Source organism: Aptenodytes patagonicus, chromosome Z (genome assembly GCF_965638725.1).
Source record: "Aptenodytes patagonicus chromosome Z, bAptPat1.pri.cur, whole genome shotgun sequence".
Classification (NCBI taxonomy): Eukaryota; Metazoa; Chordata; class Aves; order Sphenisciformes; family Spheniscidae; genus Aptenodytes; species Aptenodytes patagonicus.
The window spans coordinates 33,626,543-33,647,656 of record NC_134982.1 but is presented as its reverse complement, the minus strand read 5'-3'; the positions used below and the strand labels follow the sequence as shown (position 1 = coordinate 33,647,656).

General features: G+C 36.6%; 1 protein-coding gene across 2 annotated transcripts in view; it reads left to right on the top strand.

Moving 5' to 3' along the window:
* Nucleotides 1–21,114, top strand: part of PTPRD (protein tyrosine phosphatase receptor type D) — a 1,297,197-nt gene that overhangs the window by 1,228,959 nt on the left and 47,124 nt on the right. For both annotated transcript variants that reach the window (XM_076363450.1, XM_076363449.1), the window contains 2 exons: nucleotides 9,178–9,301; nucleotides 19,419–19,594. In XM_076363450.1, coding sequence (XP_076219565.1) covers nucleotides 9,178–9,301; nucleotides 19,419–19,594 — 300 coding nt within the window. The remainder of the gene's footprint in view (nucleotides 1–9,177; nucleotides 9,302–19,418; nucleotides 19,595–21,114) is intronic.

Sequence of the window (21,114 nt, the reverse complement as noted above, 5' to 3'; positions counted from 1 at the left end):
ATTTTACTTTTTATGGAATTTCTTACACTGCATGGATGAAATTCTTCAAAAATAGACTGATGGTATACAACAACTGTTATGACAACTTTGTGATACCGTAAAATAAAATATATATATAGTTTCCTGATGAACACCGACTTCTCATCCAGCTTGTAGAATTTCTTTCAGGAGGTTAGCTCCATTTCAAAAGGATGTTTTAATTTTTTTCTAGCACACCCTACTTTAGTTGCCACTTCAAAAGAATTACTTGTTTCACAACTCAAACACATCTTTTCATATTCTGGGCACCCTTTTCAGCTCTTCAGAAGTATTTGAATACCTGCTCCTGTTCCATCCTTGTTCCTGTTCCATCCACTGCCTTTTGATCAGAATTTCTGATCAAAATTGCATACAAGTTTGTTTTTATCTTTTTAGAAGAGTATTGCTTCCTTGCCTGTCCCCACTTTCTCTTCAGACAGACAGAAACCTCCCTGACTCTTCACTACTTCCAAAAGGGAAAAAAAAGTTCTCTCACAGAAGGTGCACATCTACACGCTGTCTCCTCTGCTGATTTATATCCTCTGGCATAATTTCCTATTGAAACGCCCTAACTTCCTTGTACCCTCCTAGGAAAGGTGAAGGAAAACTTCTCTGTAGACCTGGACCATGAGAGAAGACAGGATTGCTTTCTTCAAATAATCCCAAACTCAACCCACAGTTCTCCATTCATCTGGCACAAAGCTTCCCAAACAGGGGTTTTTTTGGTGGTTTTTTTTTTTTTTTCTGAGAATATGTTCCTTTTTGTGCTGTGTGAAATCTAGTTGAGAAAGAATCTGAAATTGCCATTGAAGAAATAAATAAGTCCAAACGGCATCCCTCTTCACTCTGGTTCTGAAAGGAATGCCCAGGGTAATGTGGCAAATTGAGAAAGTAGGTATTGCAAAAAAGTAAGTAGCAATATGCATAGTATAAACTATATATTCTCAGGAAAAAAAAAAAAAAAGAAAAAAAAAGAAAAAAAGTAGAACTTCATTGCTATGATGTGGTAAAAGGAACGTATTCTCCAGTATAGACCATCTTCCAGCTGTGTAATGTTTTCTAAGCTTTGACATCATTGATCAGAGGAGTTCCTACGTGTACAAGTCTTCAGAAACTATTTCATATGACTTCTTCAGGGCTTCCCCTACCCCAGCTCTTACAGGGGATGATCATGAGTACAGTGGAGACTTCTATCATTATAATTCTCTCACAACTTTACCTTGAATACCAGATTTCATGGGAGAACAGGGGCCAAGCCTTAAAGATTATGACTATTGCAAGATTTAAATAAACTTATAATTCACCTCTTGGATAAACTGGTTTTGTAGTTTTAGCATAGATAGCACTATGTCCTCTTCTCAATAAAGTTCATTTCTACTTTAAAATAAATTTTTCATAATCCTTCATTAATTATTATTAGCTTGCAATCCCCAAGCCTTAGCAAAATGTTGGTTTAACTTGTTAACCTGGCATATCCTTTATGTCACATAGTTCTTCTGTATTCCCTAATTTAAAGACAAGGTTTTGACCCCAACTGATTGTTATGAAGCTTTTGCTGACTTTGGCAGTTTCAGGGGGATTTTTATGTAATGCAAGGCTCCATATGGACTTGACGGCTGCTAAGCAGAAAGCCATATTCATAAGAAACTGACCTTTATATCATATCTCCTTCTTAACTCAGGCTTCAGAATTTAACAATAAAAAGTGGTCATGGCAATAGACTGAATCAGAACAGTAATGTTCTGCCTACTTTATGCAATACAATAGATGCATTGGTAAAGTCATTTCCTCCTATAACATAGAACAGAAAATCTGTTCCTCCAAAGCAGATTCCTGGGTCTTGTGTAAAATAGTTTCAAATTTACTACCTGAGATCATAGCTTTACGCCCTTAAGGAAGTAGATTCAGATTCATACCGGTTTTGTGTGAGAACCTGGCACGGCAACACAAAAATTACACTACCGGCCTCTATGTGTTATTACGTGATTTACTGTGTATATGTGTGTGTGCACTGATTAACTAATGTTACGAGAAGTTGTATATAATTTTAATGTTTTTCCTCATCAGACTTCTTTCTGTAAATTACAGCCAGTCTTTTGCTTTAACACTGAGTATTAGAAAAGGTGAAGATGCATTTTGACTCTGTGCCACACTGCTGTACTATTACAAGTTTTATTTTAGCTTTTCAGTATCAGCGGGTAGGATTTGTGATGAGAAGACAATTTACTGAATATAGTACATTTATCTTTTTGTATCTGAAGCTGCAACAAGATAAACACTGGACACTAAAACACAATAAATTTTATATAGTAGAAGCATATATAAAACTTATTATTAATATAAAACACTTTAAAAGTCCCTGAAGAACAGATAACCTACTGAATGAATCTGTACCAAAGAAACAGCTGCACTTAACTGCCATATCATTACAGGTAATAGTGACTCATATGCAAAAATCAATTTCTTCTCAGCAAAAATTTGTTTTCTATTCTTTATCTTTACAATAGTTTCTTCTTTCTAACATTACAAACACCATTTATTGGTATTCTGTAACTTTACTTTCGTAGGATGTGCTCCATTTATTGAGAAACAATTAGTGTAGTCAGTGAACAATGAAAAGTTGTTTGTCTTCTTATTAATAGCACATATGCTGTTGCATTCACCTAGGTTGTTTGGTGCTTAGTTCCACCTAGGGTAGTATCCAAGCCAGCAGGATAGTTATGATAGAGAATTTAAAGACATAATGCAGGAATCTGAAGTGGCACTAATCAAGATTTACAGTAGTGTATTATCTGCTTCCTTTGTGCTGTGAATGCTTCCTTGGGATAACAGCATTTGTTTATGCTTATGAAATTGAAAGAACATTCAGATAAAAGAAAGCTGGTGTTATCATATGAGGATGCTAGGTTTTGGTCTGATACCTAATGGTATTTTGCCAAGGAATTCCGCAGAGATGGTTTAAATAGTCAAATACTGTAATAAATGTCAGTTTTATTTTGCCCAACTGAAAACAGTGATATGTGTAGGAAGAGAAAACTAGTCCACTTCTTATAGCAAGAAAAATTAATCAAGGACAGACTATGCAGGTCATTACAGGTAAAACTGAGTTTGGGGGGGGCTTTTTAGAAAGAGTCATTTGCAATATTTTCGGGGGATTTATGCAGGGAAATGGAGGCGTCAGCGAAGAATTTCACTCCTTTATGACTTTGTTAAAAAAATAAATATTGACAGTGCTTTGAAAATATGTTGAAAATTTAAAGCAGCACCAGTGTCTCATATGAGACAATTACAAAGTTCAGCATTTAAGAGCTGCTGTATTCAATGTACTATATAAAACAAAACAACAGGATGCTTTAATCACAAAAATATTTAAACTAAGCAAGGTTTTTCATCACTCAAGTGTTCTACTGATATTTATTACCTACCTGAAGTTGAGTGTAATCCTCTGTTTTCAACACAAAATTATTTCCACCACAACTGATTATGATATCACAGACAAAGGTTTTAATTGCAGATGGGGAATAAACAGATTACATTTAAGACTGGAGGCAAAGAAATACAAAACAATAGGATTGGTTCTTAAAAAGTTAGGTTTTCTAAAGCTTTTTATTTAACAGAGACTCTCTTTCAAAGATGTTTTCAAATAATGGTTATTTTCCTCCTTAAGTATACTTTAGTTATATGCATATATAGCTTGTTTGATTCCATTGGAATCAGGTTTTACATGATCTCATTTGGTCATAGGAATATTAGCTTGATATTGTAGAGGAAATACCTTTGTTCTTGAGAGGAGTTTGGCAAAAGCCTTAGTTGTATTTCTAGCTACTCACTTTCCTTCGAGAGTCAACAGGAAATGTCTTATCTGTGCGTTCTTAACTGTTTTTAGGACCAGGATACAAGCTTGTATTTGAGTTCCAAAGAAGATTTAGTAATGCAAAAAACGTGGGTTTGTCTCCCCTTATCTCTTGAAAACGGCAGCATTTACAGTGCGATGTGAAGAACTCTGCCTTAATAAGAAAACATAATTCCAGTTGGCATGTTGCCATGATCGTGTATTAATGTTCATGCATCTAGCATTTATGTTTTTGTAATGCAGTATGTAAATCTCATTCTATTAGCAAGTTTCCAGCATAATACAGTAGCATCCTATTATGGAATTATCAGCTATGATATGAAATTCACATCACAATCACTGACATTGGTAAAAGCGGGTAAAATTTTTCATTTTTATGGGTAGCTGACTACTTTCTCCAGTTGTGCACGGTCTATTTGCATTGACATCCTCTCAAATTTGTCTTTTTCATTCTTCTTCCTCTACCTGGTCTTAGGTTGCTTTGTGACCCAGTGCTTTTTGATGATTTAATTTGAGCCTCAAACACAGCAGCTACAGTGCTGAGAAATTCTTTACAAGACATGCTTCCTTCCCCTTCTAGGCTTGTGAAACCTACACAGTAACTCACAATCCCCATGACACACAAAGACTCAAACCTGCTGGCTCTTAATTTGCTGGCATAGTGACCCTTAGTAGAGCACTGTTCCAGGGCAGGCAGGCATTTGTCAGCTTACACCAGGAAGGGTAGCATTTTGTCACGCTACCCTCATGTTCCTTCCCCAGTGCTGTACCAGGATATACTCCTGGAAGACTCCTGACACAGGAGGGAACATTTGCCTCTTGTTTAAGTAGTGTAAAGGAAAACTTCACAACGAGCAGGTACAGAGTTTACTGGAGGGGGGTTGTTTGAAGTTCTTCTGGAAACACATTTTGGTTACCATGATTCACAGTCAAAGAACTATTTTATGGGTGGTGCATTGTACTAGTGAATATTGCTCAAGTCTTTTCCCAGTAACAGATCAGACTCTTTTCAGCAGCCAACCATTTAGAACACAATAGCTGAAAGATTAGTCAAAGCATGGGAGGGTAATAACAGCATTACAGATATCTTTATTTCTTTTGCACAAAGCACCCATACTACACAGTTATGCTATGAAGAAATCCAGTTCTTCGTTAATGACAGCTTTACTGAAGGCAAGCTTTCAGAATGAATATACTAGAAATCCTATTAAAGTGCCATCCATTAAACCATTAAAGCACTCATTAAAACTGTTAGCACAGACTTGTTATTCATGAGTTATTGGTCTTTCACACTTCTGAAACGTGTCTGCCAATACCACTCTACTCTTTGTTCCAGTGTGGCTATTAACTCTGAGGAAATATAGATTAACTTTCTTTTGCCAAAACAGTGCTTTGTGTGGGGATAGTAAGGCCACAAAGTGGTTCAGATTGGTGAGAAAAACAGGAAAGATTAAAGTTCAGTCCATTTGCCTGGTTTTCACATAATTTATGTTAACTATGTCTGCATGCGGGCCTAAATATTAATCACTGAATTACACCATCTGGCCATACATCATACAAAGAAGTGAATGGGGAATATAGTATGCTGCTGTGCTGAACATAGCCTCATCTACTTCTGCAAATAGCTGACAGAGAAAGCTGCTGTTTGATTTTTTTCTTGATATCGAAAAGCAGCTTTAGATCACTTAAACAGTAAGGCGTGAAAAGGGGAAGAATAATACTGAACAGTTGAAGCTAAGCTTTAAATGTAAAATATTCTTAATAATCTATAAAATCACATTAACAATAGATATAATGTAGAACTGAAGCTCTTTCTCGTAATGGGTAAGAATCTACTTAGACAATAATTTTCTAAGTGCAACTGTATATGCAAAAAAGCACCTGAAACTTTATGTTTGCAAGTAGTTGTAATTATGAATAGATAATTTATGTGTTTTTTTAATTTGTGTACATCCTTTTTCTTTTTGATAGGGTAAAGCCCAAGTCCTGCAGTCCAGGCTCAAAACTAGCAGCATGTTAGTCAGCCAGTTTATTGTTATTTTCTAGTTTTCTTGTCAAGTGTGAAGAGAAAGTATGTGACATCTTATATTGTGAAGTAATTTCCAGAATGTCTGGGCACTGTAGGTAAAAACCTACAGATCAGGCAGAGTGTCTCCTTCAGTTATATATCTAGAACAATGCAGAGCAGTGTTGCCTCATTCTGGGGCAGTGGGCTGCTCTTTAGCTAGCATGTTTGCGTATATGCATCTCAAAAATTCTGATTAGGTAGTCATAGATAGTGTAGATGTGCTTCATTCCTGGTCAAATAATTGATTTTATTTAAAAATTTATTTAGAGTATAATGCACTAATATGTTGAGAGCATCTTCTGTTTATTTTGAAATTACTATGTTTATGTTCTAAATTATTACTAGAATTCTGAGCCAAACCCATTCTAATTACTTTCTAAAATACTGAAAACTTGACCTGCAAACATCCTGCACAAGTTATCTTATTCACCTCCATTCACTCAAAAAGGAAAGGAGAGGAGATTCTTGCTGAGAGAAGTCATGATGTAAGTTTGATTGCTTTTCAAGTCATATGATTTAGATGAATTGCTGGTCAGCTGATAAAGAGGTGTAATACATGTCTTAAATATACTATGTATGTATACGACTCTCCTCTTCCCAGTGCTGACAGAAATGTGGTCCAAATTATTTCTCTTCACCTTACATGAAATAAATAGCACTTAGCAGTAAAGATAAAAATATTTTTGTTTTTAAATGAAGCAGTGCTTACCTACTTCAAAATTCTATCAACCATCCATCTCAGAGGATGGGAAAACATTACTGTGATGAAACTAAATTGTAAGAAAATGAAATGAAAATTTTAAAGAGTAAAATTTTATCACTTGCTTTATTGATAAATAGGAATTTCACTGTGTAGTCAGAAAAAGTAATGTTTTGGTCGGAGAAGGACCAAGCGCTAATATTGGAAGGATCAGGTTGCTATGTTTATACTTAAGCACAGCACAGAAGTGATGTCTGCTTTTGCAAGTGGCAGAATACCAATTGAGTGACAGTTTGTTGTTACTATATATGAAAACAAAATAAAATAAGGCTGAAAAAAGCCATCAACAGTTTTGTAAAACTCTTAATAACTAGTCTTAATAACTAGTCTATTAAGATACTAATGTAATAATAGTAAGATATTAATACTATCAACATTAAGATACATTAAGCATAGTCCCACAAGTTGCTAAGATTGTGAACCCAAATATTGCCTTTTTTGAAAAAATCTTTTTTGGGGTCAAAAATGTGTGGAAACTAAAAGAAATCAGATTCATTCAGAGCTGCAAACCATTTAAGAACACCATTTGAACTGTTAGTAACACACATAGTGATACAACTCAAGTGAATCATAATCCAAACCACAAGTAAAATTTTCATGGCCTTCGTCATGCTCCCAAGGAGTTCATTTCTTCCTCATTCCTCTAAAAAGTCACATTTCATTTCCTCTTGAGGGATGAGCTACCACACACTCTGCCTCAGCTACTGGAGGTAAAACAGTATGCAAAGGGGGAGCCAGAACCTGAACCATCATACTCCTCTGCTCAGCGGATCTCAGCTAGGTTATGCAGGGGAGCTCAGCCAGGCCCAGCTCCAGAGGACTGTAATGAAAGTTAGCAAAATTCAGGAAGATTAGCTGGTAACTGTTTTAAAAGTTAATTGAGTCTAGGCTATTAGTAGATAGAACAAGGTACTGGGACTTGGTTTCCTAAACAGAAATGCTGGGGTATTCTAAGACCTCTCTATCAGGCAGCCAGGCAAAATGAATTTTTTTAGAAGAATCTCAAGAAAGAAGCAAAGTCATTCTCTGAATGTTACATAAATAAATTGTATAAGTTATGTAAAGATGCATATGAATGAAGCAGTTTTCTGACTGGCCAAGTAGTAATTATTAATCTATGGGATAAATCCTAAGAGATCACACTAATTAATTTCGCACATGTTCATTGTCTGATGATACCTACTCTAATGGATTACAGGTCATATTTTGTTTCCATTAACACAAAATGGACTTGTAGCTGTTGTAACCCTGGGAGGGGTCAGTATAAGTGATGTAAAAGTGATGGCTTGATGCTGTAGTGGCAGTATGGAGCTTCCGACTTGTGCTTTATTGCTGGTCTACTCATGGAAAGAGAACATAGTGTTGGTGAACTGCCCCATCTAGGCTTATCTGTGTCATTACTTTTTTATAATTTACAGCAACCTGGCATAGGGAGCTGCTGATTGTTATCAGGATTAAGTAAAGGGCATGAGCCGCAAACCATAGTTGCATATACGTGTTGATGAAACAATTTTAAGATCTCTAATGCTACTGAAAGGGAAAGTAAAACAGTAAGTGATTAATTGTGACTTCTCAGTATGAGATGACCTTTCATACAGCCACTACTATAAGCACCATAAGGAGGTACCATCTGTTATGTATTTTGTATTTACCCAGCTGTATGTATACCTCAACCATAGAGGTAAAAGTAAGTAGCAGAGCCTGGAGTCTTCCTACTGGTGAAGGAGTGTGGAACAAGCTTCAGTAATTCCATCCTGGAACATAAAGGAAGCAGGAAATAAACAGTGATTCTAGGGACATATAGTTATGTGTATAAATAGGAGATCATTAAAATTTCATATATGCCTGAATTGCTCTCTTATTTATGACTCAAGGAAATAAAAATCAAGTCTCTTTATGTTGTCCCTGGATGATATGCAGTTGGTTCCCTGAGCAACACTGGTATCATGTGTCGGCCTGGCATCAAAATGAAAGAATAGAAACAACATTATTTTTCTTCTGGAAAACTTCTTCAGGAACATTTGGAGTTTATTTAGTAAACAGGACACTGAATTGTTTGAACATGTGCAGTTAGTAATAGAGAAAGATAAAAATATTTATTCCCCTTCATCCCAGTGTTTTTGAGATTTCTGACATTTTTTTCATTCTCTGTTATGCTAGAACCCCTCACTTGCCAAACTGAGTGAAACGATAAAAAGATGGATAGCATACCCTTGCCTTTCTGAAGAGAAAGCCTTGGATTTGAAAAGCTTATCGTTTAAATTCCTGATGGAAATTTCAGATGCATAAATACAAAACACTTTATATAATATGATATAATATGTTACAATGTGTCCTGAAGTCATAATTTTCTTTCAAAAGCAAAATATTTCCAGAGTAAACGATGGGAGCATATGGTTTGTAATCATTATAAATACAACAAGTACGTAGTCCTCCACTAACAGTTTCCTTTTCTTTTCTTCTCTTTCTCTTTTGAAGTCTATTGATCCCGGTCAGCAGTTCACATGGGAACACTCTAACCTGGAAGTAAACAAACCAAAGAATAGATATGCGAATGTAATTGCGTATGACCATTCTCGTGTTCTACTCTCAGCAATAGAAGGTAAGGAGACCTTTAAACTTAAACTAATTAAATCTTAAAATCCAGTATAATTTTACTTCCTGATATCTTTGCATAGTAATATAAAGAAGTGTTAATTAAAGTAATTCCAGTAAATTCCTATAATGACAATACTCTTCTGATGTTCATTCTCAGTAATTCATTATGAAAATGCACTAAAATTGACACAGGGTCACCTGTAGCACTGAATGCATCAGGTCCCTGTGTGTATGCCAACATGTTATCTAGAGTAAATTATCATTGTTGTTTACTTATACTAATTCTACAAAGCAAATATAGCAGTAGCCATGCATGAATTGAGGTTTTTGTTGATCAATGACATTATCAACATATCTGATTATTGAGTTTCAGTTGCCAAATCCTTAATGTGGGATAAAAAATCAGTTCAACTTTATGTTCTCCGGGAGAGTTTTCAGAACTCTCTGTTAAAGCTTCCCTTTTTTTCTTTTCCATTTACAGTCTGAATGCCCACATGCAGACATTGTTGGAACCTCAGCATTTCACTGCCAGAAGATTGGCAGAGGGGTATAATGAGAGCACTTCATTATATCTTTCTTTGTCAAAAAGCTTTCCAATAACTTGAACATTTTAGAGGTTTAACTTAAGCAGACTGTCCAAGGTGATTAGCCCTGGGTATTGTGTCTCTTTTACCAAGTGCTAAAGCAACAGGAAGCACTGGGTTTCACTCAGAGGATTTCTTTTCTTACCAGTTCTGCCTTACCATTAACCTGCTTCGTGGAACAAAGACAGATTTTTGGTTTATTCTGTATTGTTGACAGTCAGGTATTAATGATGGCCAGAATATAATTGAGTATATATTTAAGTGAAACAATTTAAATGAAAATAAAATTTGCCTTTAGTAACTCTGACAGGGCTTGCACATGATACATAAGATGTAGGGAACTGTATTCAAGGTCATAATTATTTCAGTCCTAACATGCTACTAGTTAAACTGCAAGTTGTTTTAATTTACAGTTATAACCAGCTTCTTATCTTTGGCTACTCCAGACCTGAAGACACTGGATACAGGAGGGACAATATTTATAGGTGTAATCCATTTTAATATTAGCTGCTTGGTGAAGAAAAAGGCAATCCCACTGTTTGAAGTTTAGATCTTGCCTTATTTATTGCAGCTGCATACCGTGGGCTTTGATAATACAGATAAGAGCTTCTCAAATGTATTAGAAAATTTAAATGATTGCCCTGAATAATTTGCATATGATAATCTGCTTATGTTTGTTCCACCTCTGAAGCTCATATAGCAGTTCTGACAAGATTTTTTGTAACATCACTTACAATTTTTCACGTTGCCTTGTAGAAGCATATAGCTGTATAAAAACCTGCTGCTACCTGGTAGAACTACCTGTCTCAACACTGAAGAGACGGTATTTTAATTAGCATTATATGTCATGTAATTCAAGAAAAATATCCCTTTCTGTGTCACTGGTCCAGACAAGAGAACTAAGTACATGGTCAGGAAAGGCCAGGAACAGCAATTGGACAGCCATTCTGAATTGTTATGTAAAGTTCTTTGGAACAAAATGTTTAATTCAGAAATAGGTCTATTTGACAGAAGACTCAAGATTTTCACAGGATTTTGTTTGGAAAAGGAGTTGTGTAATGGGGGGAAGAAGGAGAGGAAAAAATCTAACTGCAAATAAATTTACTTGTTAATTTATAAGTCAGACACCTGGGCTTAAAAAGTTCTGCCAGGTTCCCCTTCATGTAAATGACCCATGAAATTTGGTACCCTTAAAGAAAATTAACATATTCCAAGAATGGGAAGAAAATCTAAGAGGCAAAACAGAAAATGTTAGTCAAAGTAATTAAAAGTATCAAATTTCACAGTACATTAGATTACTTTTTTAAATAGTAGATAGTAAAAATATGAAAAAAATCTACATTGTAGCTGTAAGAAAGGACTGAGTATTTTAAGGAGTAGGGACAACATACAGTTAAACTGTAATATTTGATTCCCTTTTTTAAGTAAGAAATACCACGATGAGGCTAAAATTTCTGACCCTATAATAGTCAGTGACCCTAAACACTGACACCTAAGAAAAGTATTATAGCCCTTTGAAATATCAGTGTTAGATGTAAAACCACAAATGGAGTTTTGACCCATTTGGTGATTTGCATAATTTTAAGTATTTTCTCAGTCTTCAGTTTATGGTGAAAAAAGCAACATAAATCAAATATTAAATGCCTTTTTATGCTGTGATAATTTGTCTTGAAAACAGGAATGAGTTAGTATTTTATTATCCTTTTATATTTTTTTCAACCTGGAATTTTACATGATTGTGTTTCTGAAATTTTGTGTGTGTACCTTCATAAGTTTAATACATTGGTCTTAGCATTTGGTAATGAGTGCTTCTCTTTCAAGTTTTAAGTAAACATTCCTACAATGAAAATATGCAGTCTGCCTAGCATTTTAATTTCTTGACAGCTGCATTTGTTTTCATGCTACCAGGGAAATCAATACTTTGAATATTGTTTTAAAAAAAAAATACTCCTTTACCTGTGTTACTACACAAGTTGATTAGGACCTAAATTTGGACTATGTTACATTTTGTTACAGCTATATGGAGAATATTTGGTTGGATTTTACATATAGGCCTTATCTGCAATTCTTTGGCGGCCATAAGAAGGCTAATATTATCAGTGAGGCTTGAATAATAACTGTGCGCTTTCTAAAATGAAGAGCCCCATTCTACACTAGACACTTGGTCCCTGTTTAAAAGCAAATATAAATGAACAAGAAACTAAGCCTCTGCCAAACTGTAATCCTACACTGATGGTCACTTTGCCTCTTGATGGTGTTGCACAAACGTGGAATGCTGTAATTGCTACTCTAGAATGGGGCACGAGGCCAGTTTTGTTCAGTTGTCTCATCTCTGACTGTAGGCAATACGAAGCGATTCCTAGAAAGTCTTAAGAAGCATGTACTAGAGATTTGAAATTACTTCTTTCTACCCATTGATAATATCATAGAATCATAGAATAGTCTGTGTTGGAAAGGACCTCTAAAGGTCATCTAGTCCAACCCCCCTGCCATGGGCAGGGACATCTTCAACTAGATCAGGTTGCTCAGAGCCCCGTCCAACCTGACCTTGACTGTTTCCAGGGATGGGGCATCCACCACCTCTCTGGTAACCTGTGCCAGTGTTTCACCACCCTCAGCATAAAAAATTTTTTCCTTATATCTAGTCTACATCTACCTCCCTTTAGTTTAAAGCCATTCCCCCTTGTCCTGTTGCAACAGGCCCTGCTAAAAAGTCTGCCACCATCTTTTTTATAAGCCCCCTTTAAGTACTGATAGGCTGCAATAAGGTCTCCCCGAAGCCTTCTCTTCTCTAGGCTGAACAACCCCAACTCTCTCAGCCTTTCTTCACAGGAGAGGTGTTCCATCCCCCTGATCATTTTGTGACCCTCCTCTGGACCCGCTCCAACAGGTCCGTGTCTTTCTTATGCTGAGGGCTCCAGAGCTGGACGCAGTACTGCAGGTGGGGTCTCACCAGAGCAGAGTAGAGGGGCAGAATCCCCTCCCTCGACCGGCTGGCCACGCTGCTTTGGATGCAGCCCAGGATACGACTGGCCTTCTGGGCTGCGAGCGCTCATTGTTGGCTCCTGTCCAGCTTTTCATCCACCAGTACCCCCAAGTCCTTCTCGGCAGGGCTGCTCTCAATCCCTTCATCCCCCAGCCTGTATTTCAAGTTGTTAAAAATCACATTAGGCCTGAAACATAAGGCTTAGTAATGCTTTCAAAGTTTTTATTCTGGTACCTTTTATAACTCTTGTTACACATGTTCAAACCTGGTTTTGAATCCCTGCTACGTTCTTGGCCTCTGTAATTGCATATAGCATGGATTTCCACAACATAATTGCTCACTTTGCAATAAATACTTTTTTATATTATTAAACTCACCACTGTTTAAATTTTATTACATTGAATGTCCCTGTGGAAGGAAAACTCAGATTAGTTGTGGTAATTTGAATTTCCACCTGAAAGAAAATAATACTTTGCAAAATTTTGTTCCCATGTTCTTGAAATCTCATCACTCATGTTGTGCTGTCTTTGGATATGTCCGAGAGGGACGCATGGATTTTTACAGTATAATGAAAGAATGTTATAATGTAGTGAAGTTTATTGTATGCATCTAAATGGATTTGAGACTTACAAGTCTTAAACTTGTAAGGAGTAAATAAAATACTGGGGAAAAAATGATTAAAAATTCTGCATTTTAAAAACGCTTCCCAGTTCTTTTAGGAGACATCCAAGACTAAAAGTCTGCCATACGTGACATGGATTTGCATAGTGCTAGTGATTAAAAAAAAATTCAAAAGTAATATCTGTCATATTTCAGCAGTGTAATTTTTGTTTGATGGGAAATTTAGCAGCTTTATAATGCTGCTAAAAAGCTAGAAGCTAGCTAGAAGCTAGCTAAAGCTAGAAGTCTCTGACTGTAATATAAATGGACAAGAAAGAAAAAGGCAAGAAACTGCTAATATTCTTATTTGTTCTTATTATTACTTTTAAAACAAAACAAATCCAAGCTTCCTTTCTTTTTCTTAACAGAGTTCCTGCTGTTTCCCAGCCTGTTTTTCTGCTACTCACCTTCCAAGTTTCTCATCTTGCCTGCAGATCTTCTACAGCTCCTAGTTCTTAGTTTCCATCCCTTAATTTCACCTTTTTCAGTTTTTTCTCACCTTTTCCTTTCAAATATGTCTTCTGTCCTCTACACAATCCCTTTCTTTGTCCTGCTTAATTCTGCATCTTCTGCCCACCCCTTTTTGACATTGCCTTCTTTCCATAATTCTCTATAATTCTACATTTCACTTTGAGACTCCGTATCTTTCATCCTTTCCATCTTCATGAGACTCTCCTAGTCCTAATAGTTAATCCACAATCCAGCAACCTATAGGTTTTCTTCTTCTGTCATTTCTTTTTCCTTCTTACCTTACATTGTTAGGATATGTAGTGAATTTTCCTCAGTCTTTGTAAAAAGCTTTTCATTTTACTAATGTTCATTACTACAATATCTTCATTGGTCTTGTGCTGCTTCATTTTTCAGTGAGTACTTACAGTACAGATTTTTGCTTAGACCACTTGAATTTGATTATCTCCTTAACTATATAGATTTTATGTTACAGAAACTGCTACATAAACAGTTGTTACTGGCACCTAGTAGCTGCCTTAGTTCATTTTTGCTCTGACATAGTTCAAAGCATCAGTCATTGATTTAAACCGATAGCACAGCTTCATCAGCATTTTGAGTTCCTCATTGCATTTTTCCAACTTGTTTACAAGCATGACAGAATTTAATCCTATTACTTCACACTCTTTTTATGACTAACAGCACATCTCTTAGGGAAGCAGCACAGAAACAAAGGTTTATGGTTTAATTTGTTTTAAATAGAAAGGCTGTTCAGTAGTTAGCCTTTGTAAAGGCTTGAAATAATTTCATGATTTGATTTCAGTTTGTGAATAAAACGTGAACTCTAATTAAAGCTATTTAAGATTATAACTGTCTTCGGGAAATCAAGTGAATAATTCTGAGGTCTACGTTATTAGCCTTGTGGATCTGAGTCTATGTTGCAGCAAGCTGTACTGTCATCTCAGTTCATGAGTACAGTCTCAGCATAAATCGGGAGCTATAGAGTTCATGTTTTTTAATCTTTTGCACTTTAATTTTGGCATTGGCTAATTTTGTTTCATTGCTTATTCACTCTTACTCTGCAAAATCTGGACTGCTTTGTTCTCTTGAGATATTTGAAAATGGGATGTATTTTATGCTCAGCTACTCATCTGATTCTTCCCCCATCGTGCTCAATTCTTGTCTGGCAGAATAAGGAGATTGCAAACTCTGGTCATTCATCACCATAGTTGAAAAGGCTACTAGAAAATAGTTATGGTAGCATTATGATCTGGAAGCTTAGTCTTTAGCTGACTTTTTGTGCAGAAACTGTGTCCCTGCCTTCATGAAACTTGTAAAAGTCAGGTTATACTGCGTGGATTACCCTAAATCTACACTTCAGGTATGCCATCCCAAATTTGCAGTAAACCCCACTGATGCCAATAGACTTAGTTAAGGTTCATATCAATATTACTGAAGGCAGAATGTGGTTGCTTTGTCCCCTTCTTGACCCATGTTTTTACAGAACAACTGACCTCTCTTAACTATCAAACCCAAATTTAAGTAATGATGGCAATTGCTGCTGTGCTTGTGGGTATGTTGCCTTCAAGCTATGGCAGCTAACAAAGGTTTGCAGGATTTCATTGTACTGCAGTCAAACTAGTTGTCATTTGATTGTTTTTGCACTATTAGACTTGACAAAGAATTGTTCAGCTTTCTCAGCTCGGAATGAGGTTATGGCCAGAAAAGTCATTGCAGAAAGTGACATTTTAATATTTAGATTTATTTGCCTGTGATAATTGTTTCAGCTTGGTTAGTACGGATATTTACAGATGTTCAGGTTTTGTATACGTTATTTTTAAACTGCACACACTTCATTAGGCCTCTTATGATAAGGTACCTTCCCTAGAGGGCTTTAAGTTTATGTGTTGTGGGGACATAGCTGATGAAGCAAAAACTGGTGTGGCAAAGTGTGAGATAGAAAGTGAGAGTGGGAAAATGGTATTACAGAATACAAAAGGATTTTGGAACAGGACGTGAAACTGAGGTCATGCATGAAAACAGTGATGAAAAGAGACTCAGTGTGAGAAATGGGCATGATACTTGAAGGGACTATGAGAACAGATGGAGAACAAAGAAAACACCTAGTGGATACTGTGGGTGAGAGAGACAATGGAGCTGAGCATTGTGAATCCTATTGTTGTCTTGATCTCAGTAGAGATACAACCCTATAGAGTACTGTACTCTGCTAAAGATATGATGAAAAACTTCTCACGGTGCAAAGTGTTGGAGCAGCACCTAGTTTTTCCCGAAACTGCATTACTTAAGTCACTAACAGTTGCTCAGGTCCTATGGCAAATGGACTTTCCTGTCCATGTCCCAGCCACATCCTTTTCATGTGCCATGAGGCTAAGTTGCCTTGTAAAATGATTTTTCTGGCTAAAGAACGTACCGGATTTTTTGTGTCCTCTTGGTAAAAGGCAAGTGGAGAAGTAGAGTGGAAGCTGGGAAGAATCCTCTTTGCAAATATCAGTAATTGTTAATCTTAATTCTTTCTTACTTGCATCTGCGATCAAGGAAGGTATAATCTGGAAGCTTTTCTTCATTGTAATTTAAATAATTATAATTTATTTCATTCAGAAGTTATTTATTTTAATACAATTTATCAATAAAGTTAATACAAGTTAGTAAGTAGAAAGAGTATTTACAATTTTAGACATTCTGGCTTTTTTTACATCAGGTACTAGGATTGGCTGCTAGGATTTGTAAAGATCATACTTTGGTGCACAATTTGCAATACTTTTCATGCTTAATTTTCACGCTGAGTTTGTGCAGTATCAGCTCCAGAGGACAGCTTTCCCAGAAGATCATTTAACCACTTTACAAAGTGTTGTTTTTCTTTTTCATTTTTTCCTCAGGCTTTTATTTATAACATATGCTTCAAAGTATGATACCAGGCATCATAATACAATTCTAATTTATGCAGAAAACATTTCTTACCAGCTTTCTCAGTTCCTTTGGTAATAATACCCAGTTGGTGTAGATTTCTCCTGTTGGCTTCATTTTTCTTTCTCATCTGTTTTGTGCAAAAATGTTTTATTATCTTGACAAAGGAAGAAAATATGGCATTGTGCCTAGCAGTTGTATTTTCTAAGTCATTAATTCCAATATCCACAGTAAGAAGTGTCATGTAAAAGTTTCAAGTCTACAAGAGTGAGACTTTTGAACTCCAGTTTCTGCCTTTCATGGAGGGAACTCATGCTTTTCAGTTACAGACTATGCAGGTTTTAAAGGTTTTTTATTTTGTTTTATTTTTCTCACAGAAGAAACTTTCAATCAGTTCTAATCATAGTCAACCAGTCTTCCTGTGTCCATCCATGCATTTTACCTGAGGAGTGCCATTTGCTGCCTCTCTTGTGCTCCTGAAGTTACCAACTTTTTCCTTCCCTGAAATATTTTGTCAGATTTTTCTTTTAATTGTACAGAAAGTCAAATCAAATTAAAATTTGTGTTTAAATATAATTTGAACATATAAAACAAGAAAATCTATTAAGCTTTCTTGGGCATAAAGGCAAAATTTTATGCCAGACTACAGCTGCAGTAACCCATAATCTGAATCATTTCAAGATTATATTGGGTCTTAATTAGTGTCACAGTTAATCAGTGTGTTTGTTCATTACTAAGTAAGTAGTGGAATGAAACACTAAGCTTACCCAGAATGAGTGGAGAAACTCTTCAAATTGTAACTAAAAAAGAACAAACAAACAAAACTGTTAAAAAGGTACCTCTACTTTCCGTTCAAATTCAAATTATTGTGGAAGACATTTTCAAATGTATGCCGCTGGTTGTCAGGAAATACAGGAGTGTGCAGTCCCGATAATTACTGGTTTGGGATCACCAGCAGGAGATAATACATCAGACTATATTTGGAGGTTCAGTTTCCGACAGAAAGTTTGAGAAACATTTCTTTAAACATATTCAATAACTTATTGTGTTTCATAGCCAAAGAAATTCAACTCTGTTGCTTTGTGAAGTGAAAATATTCACAGCTTTAGAATAAGCCAGGGAGCTTGTATCACCTTGACTCTCTTTTGAAACAGTTCGTGGAACCTGCACCGTATCCTGGGGTTGTAGACTTGGACGTGACAGATTGGCTATGTAAACATAAATCATTCATTTCTGCTCAAAGAAGTAACTTCTGTTAATTACTTCAACAAACCTTTTGTATCATTTTATTATGATGCACAGTTCTGTATTTCAGCTAACTGTTCTGGGGAACACTTCCATGTTCAACACTGCGGTAATGTGGGAAACACTGCTTTGCCATCCCACCAGCACTGAGATCTCACATGAGTATCTTTTCTTCCTCAAGTCATCAGTTAAAAAAACAGCAGTAACATCAAAACTGATGCCTGCCTTGCTTTGTCTTCCAACATGCACATAGTCTGAGTTAAAAGCTGGACACGGCTCTATCCCACATCCAGGAGGGATGGAACTGAAACTTGTACGTCCATATTTACCCCTTTCCGTGATCACGGCTGCCTCATTAGTCCAGACTAGAAACATGATCCTGACTACAACCAGTACTCCTCCTCAACCTTGGCAGGCAGCGCGTTATGGTCCAGCTCTCAGTACAGACATGGCATTGCATACCCTCAGTTAAATAGATTCCAGTTAGGAGCTGTCTCACTTCCATGTGGCTCAAAGCATGGACATGTGTCTGGTAGACACACCCAAAGTCCACCTGTAAGTCTTGTCCAAAATACCTGAGCCTCAAGCAATTGACAGTGTAGGTCCAGTGTGCCCACAGGTCTTGGATTCTGCCACCTTTTCATGCATTTAGTTTTTATTCAGACTTGCAGAGGTCTTTATTTCATGCACACACCATATAGCAGATTCCACTGTTTCTTAAACCTAACTTACATAATGTGTTTTGTTAAAATAAAGCTCATAGTTAGCTTCCCATTTAATGGGGAAAATGAACGTAGCAGTAATATCAATAGTCTGACAACATTAACACTTTTTCTATATTTAAAAGAAATGGGGTGAGCTCAACGAGAGTGTTAAATGGAGCCTACTCAGGGCATCTAATGGAGAGGCTTCCCTGTCTGGCCCAGGCAGAGGCTGTCATACTGGTGGGTGACTGCAAGCAGTGTCAGACCAGCTTTTAAAAGCTGCTGTTTCCACTCTCAGGTCTCTCCATCTGCTTCTTTTATTTTCAGGCTTCTTTTATACTTCTTTATCAGGCTGAGTCCTTTGTTTCAAAAGAATGGTTATTCCCAGAGAGGCCATCATGCCCCTCGGCGCCACAAATGGCCTACACTCGCTTGCAAGTACCCATGTACTACTTGGCATGCAACAAGCTAAGATACACTGATCCAGCTGTGTCACAGGATTTTTTAGCCCTTGCACAAAAGGACAGCACAGAAATGCTGCCCTGTGTTTTCACTCTTCTCTCTTTGCAGGCATACCAGGCAGTGACTATATCAATGCCAACTACATAGATGGATACAGAAAACAGAATGCTTATATAGCAACACAAGGGGCATTGCCAGAAACCTTCGGTGACTTCTGGAGGATGATGTGGGAGCAACGGGGTGCAACTGTCGTCATGATGACAAAACTAGAGGAGAGGTCCAGGGTAAGGAAAGCATATACAATGTTAATAATATTGTACCTGAGTAATCACTTATGTAAGATTTTATTTTCTTTCATGTATTTTTGTCTGCCTCCTATATATGCCCAAGAACTGATTTTTTTTAGGTTGCCACCAGTTAAAAGTGTTCATACTATGAAAATCACTTATATACAAAATGTTAGTTCCACTGTGAAATAACCAGTTCATGCCACTTATTTCGTAGGATTTTTTATACTCTGAAAAACTTAAAATCTCTTGATCCACGGTGATTTTTTTTTTTTTTTTTTTTTTTTTTTTTCTTTTCTGTTTCAATCATACCGGAAATGTTAGGAGGTGATTGAAAATGTTACTTCCTCTGTAGTATCAAGAATACGATTGTATCATCCCGTTATGGGGAAGTTAATGTATGGCAACAGCATTCAATTTTCAGGTTCATATAGTATAGATTAAACATTACTTAAGATCAGTGAGGATTTGGATTTCCTTGAGAAACATAAGACTTTTTTTTTAGCACATGCTGGGTGCTAGGAAAACTCCACAACAGCATATGCAGTAACAGAATACAAAATTATCTGTGATATTTCAAACTCAATTTTACAGGACAAAGTAAAATTAGGAAAATAAGAGACTAAAACATAACGATATTATTGTAATAATAGAAGTATTATAATAAAAGATGTGTTATATGTGAAGGGAAATCAAAACTAATAATACTTTTTTGTTATATAATCAAGAAAGTGATGGAAAGAGTAGTAACAGACCACTGTGTGTTGCATGAAAATTTACTAGCAGGTCTGTATGTGATGGCGTTCATCAGTTCTAATGGTGGATGTTATTGCGCGGGGGGGAGGAGTGAAAGGAAAAAAAATAAGAGAAAGATCATGAGAAAAAGAAAAGGGAAAAACCCTTCTCAGTGGCCAATCAGAAAGAGAAGTGAGTGTCCAACCCTCAGCACCCTCTCCAGTAGAGCAGCTGGTTCCCCCATCTTACTTTTCCCACAATAACTCTGTATTTTATGTCAAGACGTACTCAAAACTCCTCATGAGTTGTTCCTGCTTATGATGCTGTTATCATTGCTGGGAGCATGCGTTGACTGGGGAAGGTGCTATGCAGCTGGTTCATTGCTGAGTTTTCTGCAAATGCATTAATGAGTCCTGTAGTGTAAACCAGAAGTTACAACCAAATGCAGAAATCAGGGAAGGGGAGAAAGAAGGGGTGATTCTACCATCAGTGGCAATCACTTCCCTTGGGAACCTGCCATAACAACAGTATCAGGGTTTGCAAGTTTAAGTCCAGGGGATGAATAACAAAGAAGAGTGTCACAGGAAAAATACTGCCACAGGCATTCTGGATTATGCTGTCCTGGGAGCTTGTGTGAAGGGGTAGGGAGCTGCAAGAGGCAGGCTGCAAGATTACAGGTGGAAGGCCCTTAGCAATACAAAAAGCTAAAGTACCTAAGGTGCTGTGCAACGTGTGTTAAAAAATGCCATAAATACAGAGGATCAAGAACAGTTCAGAAGGAG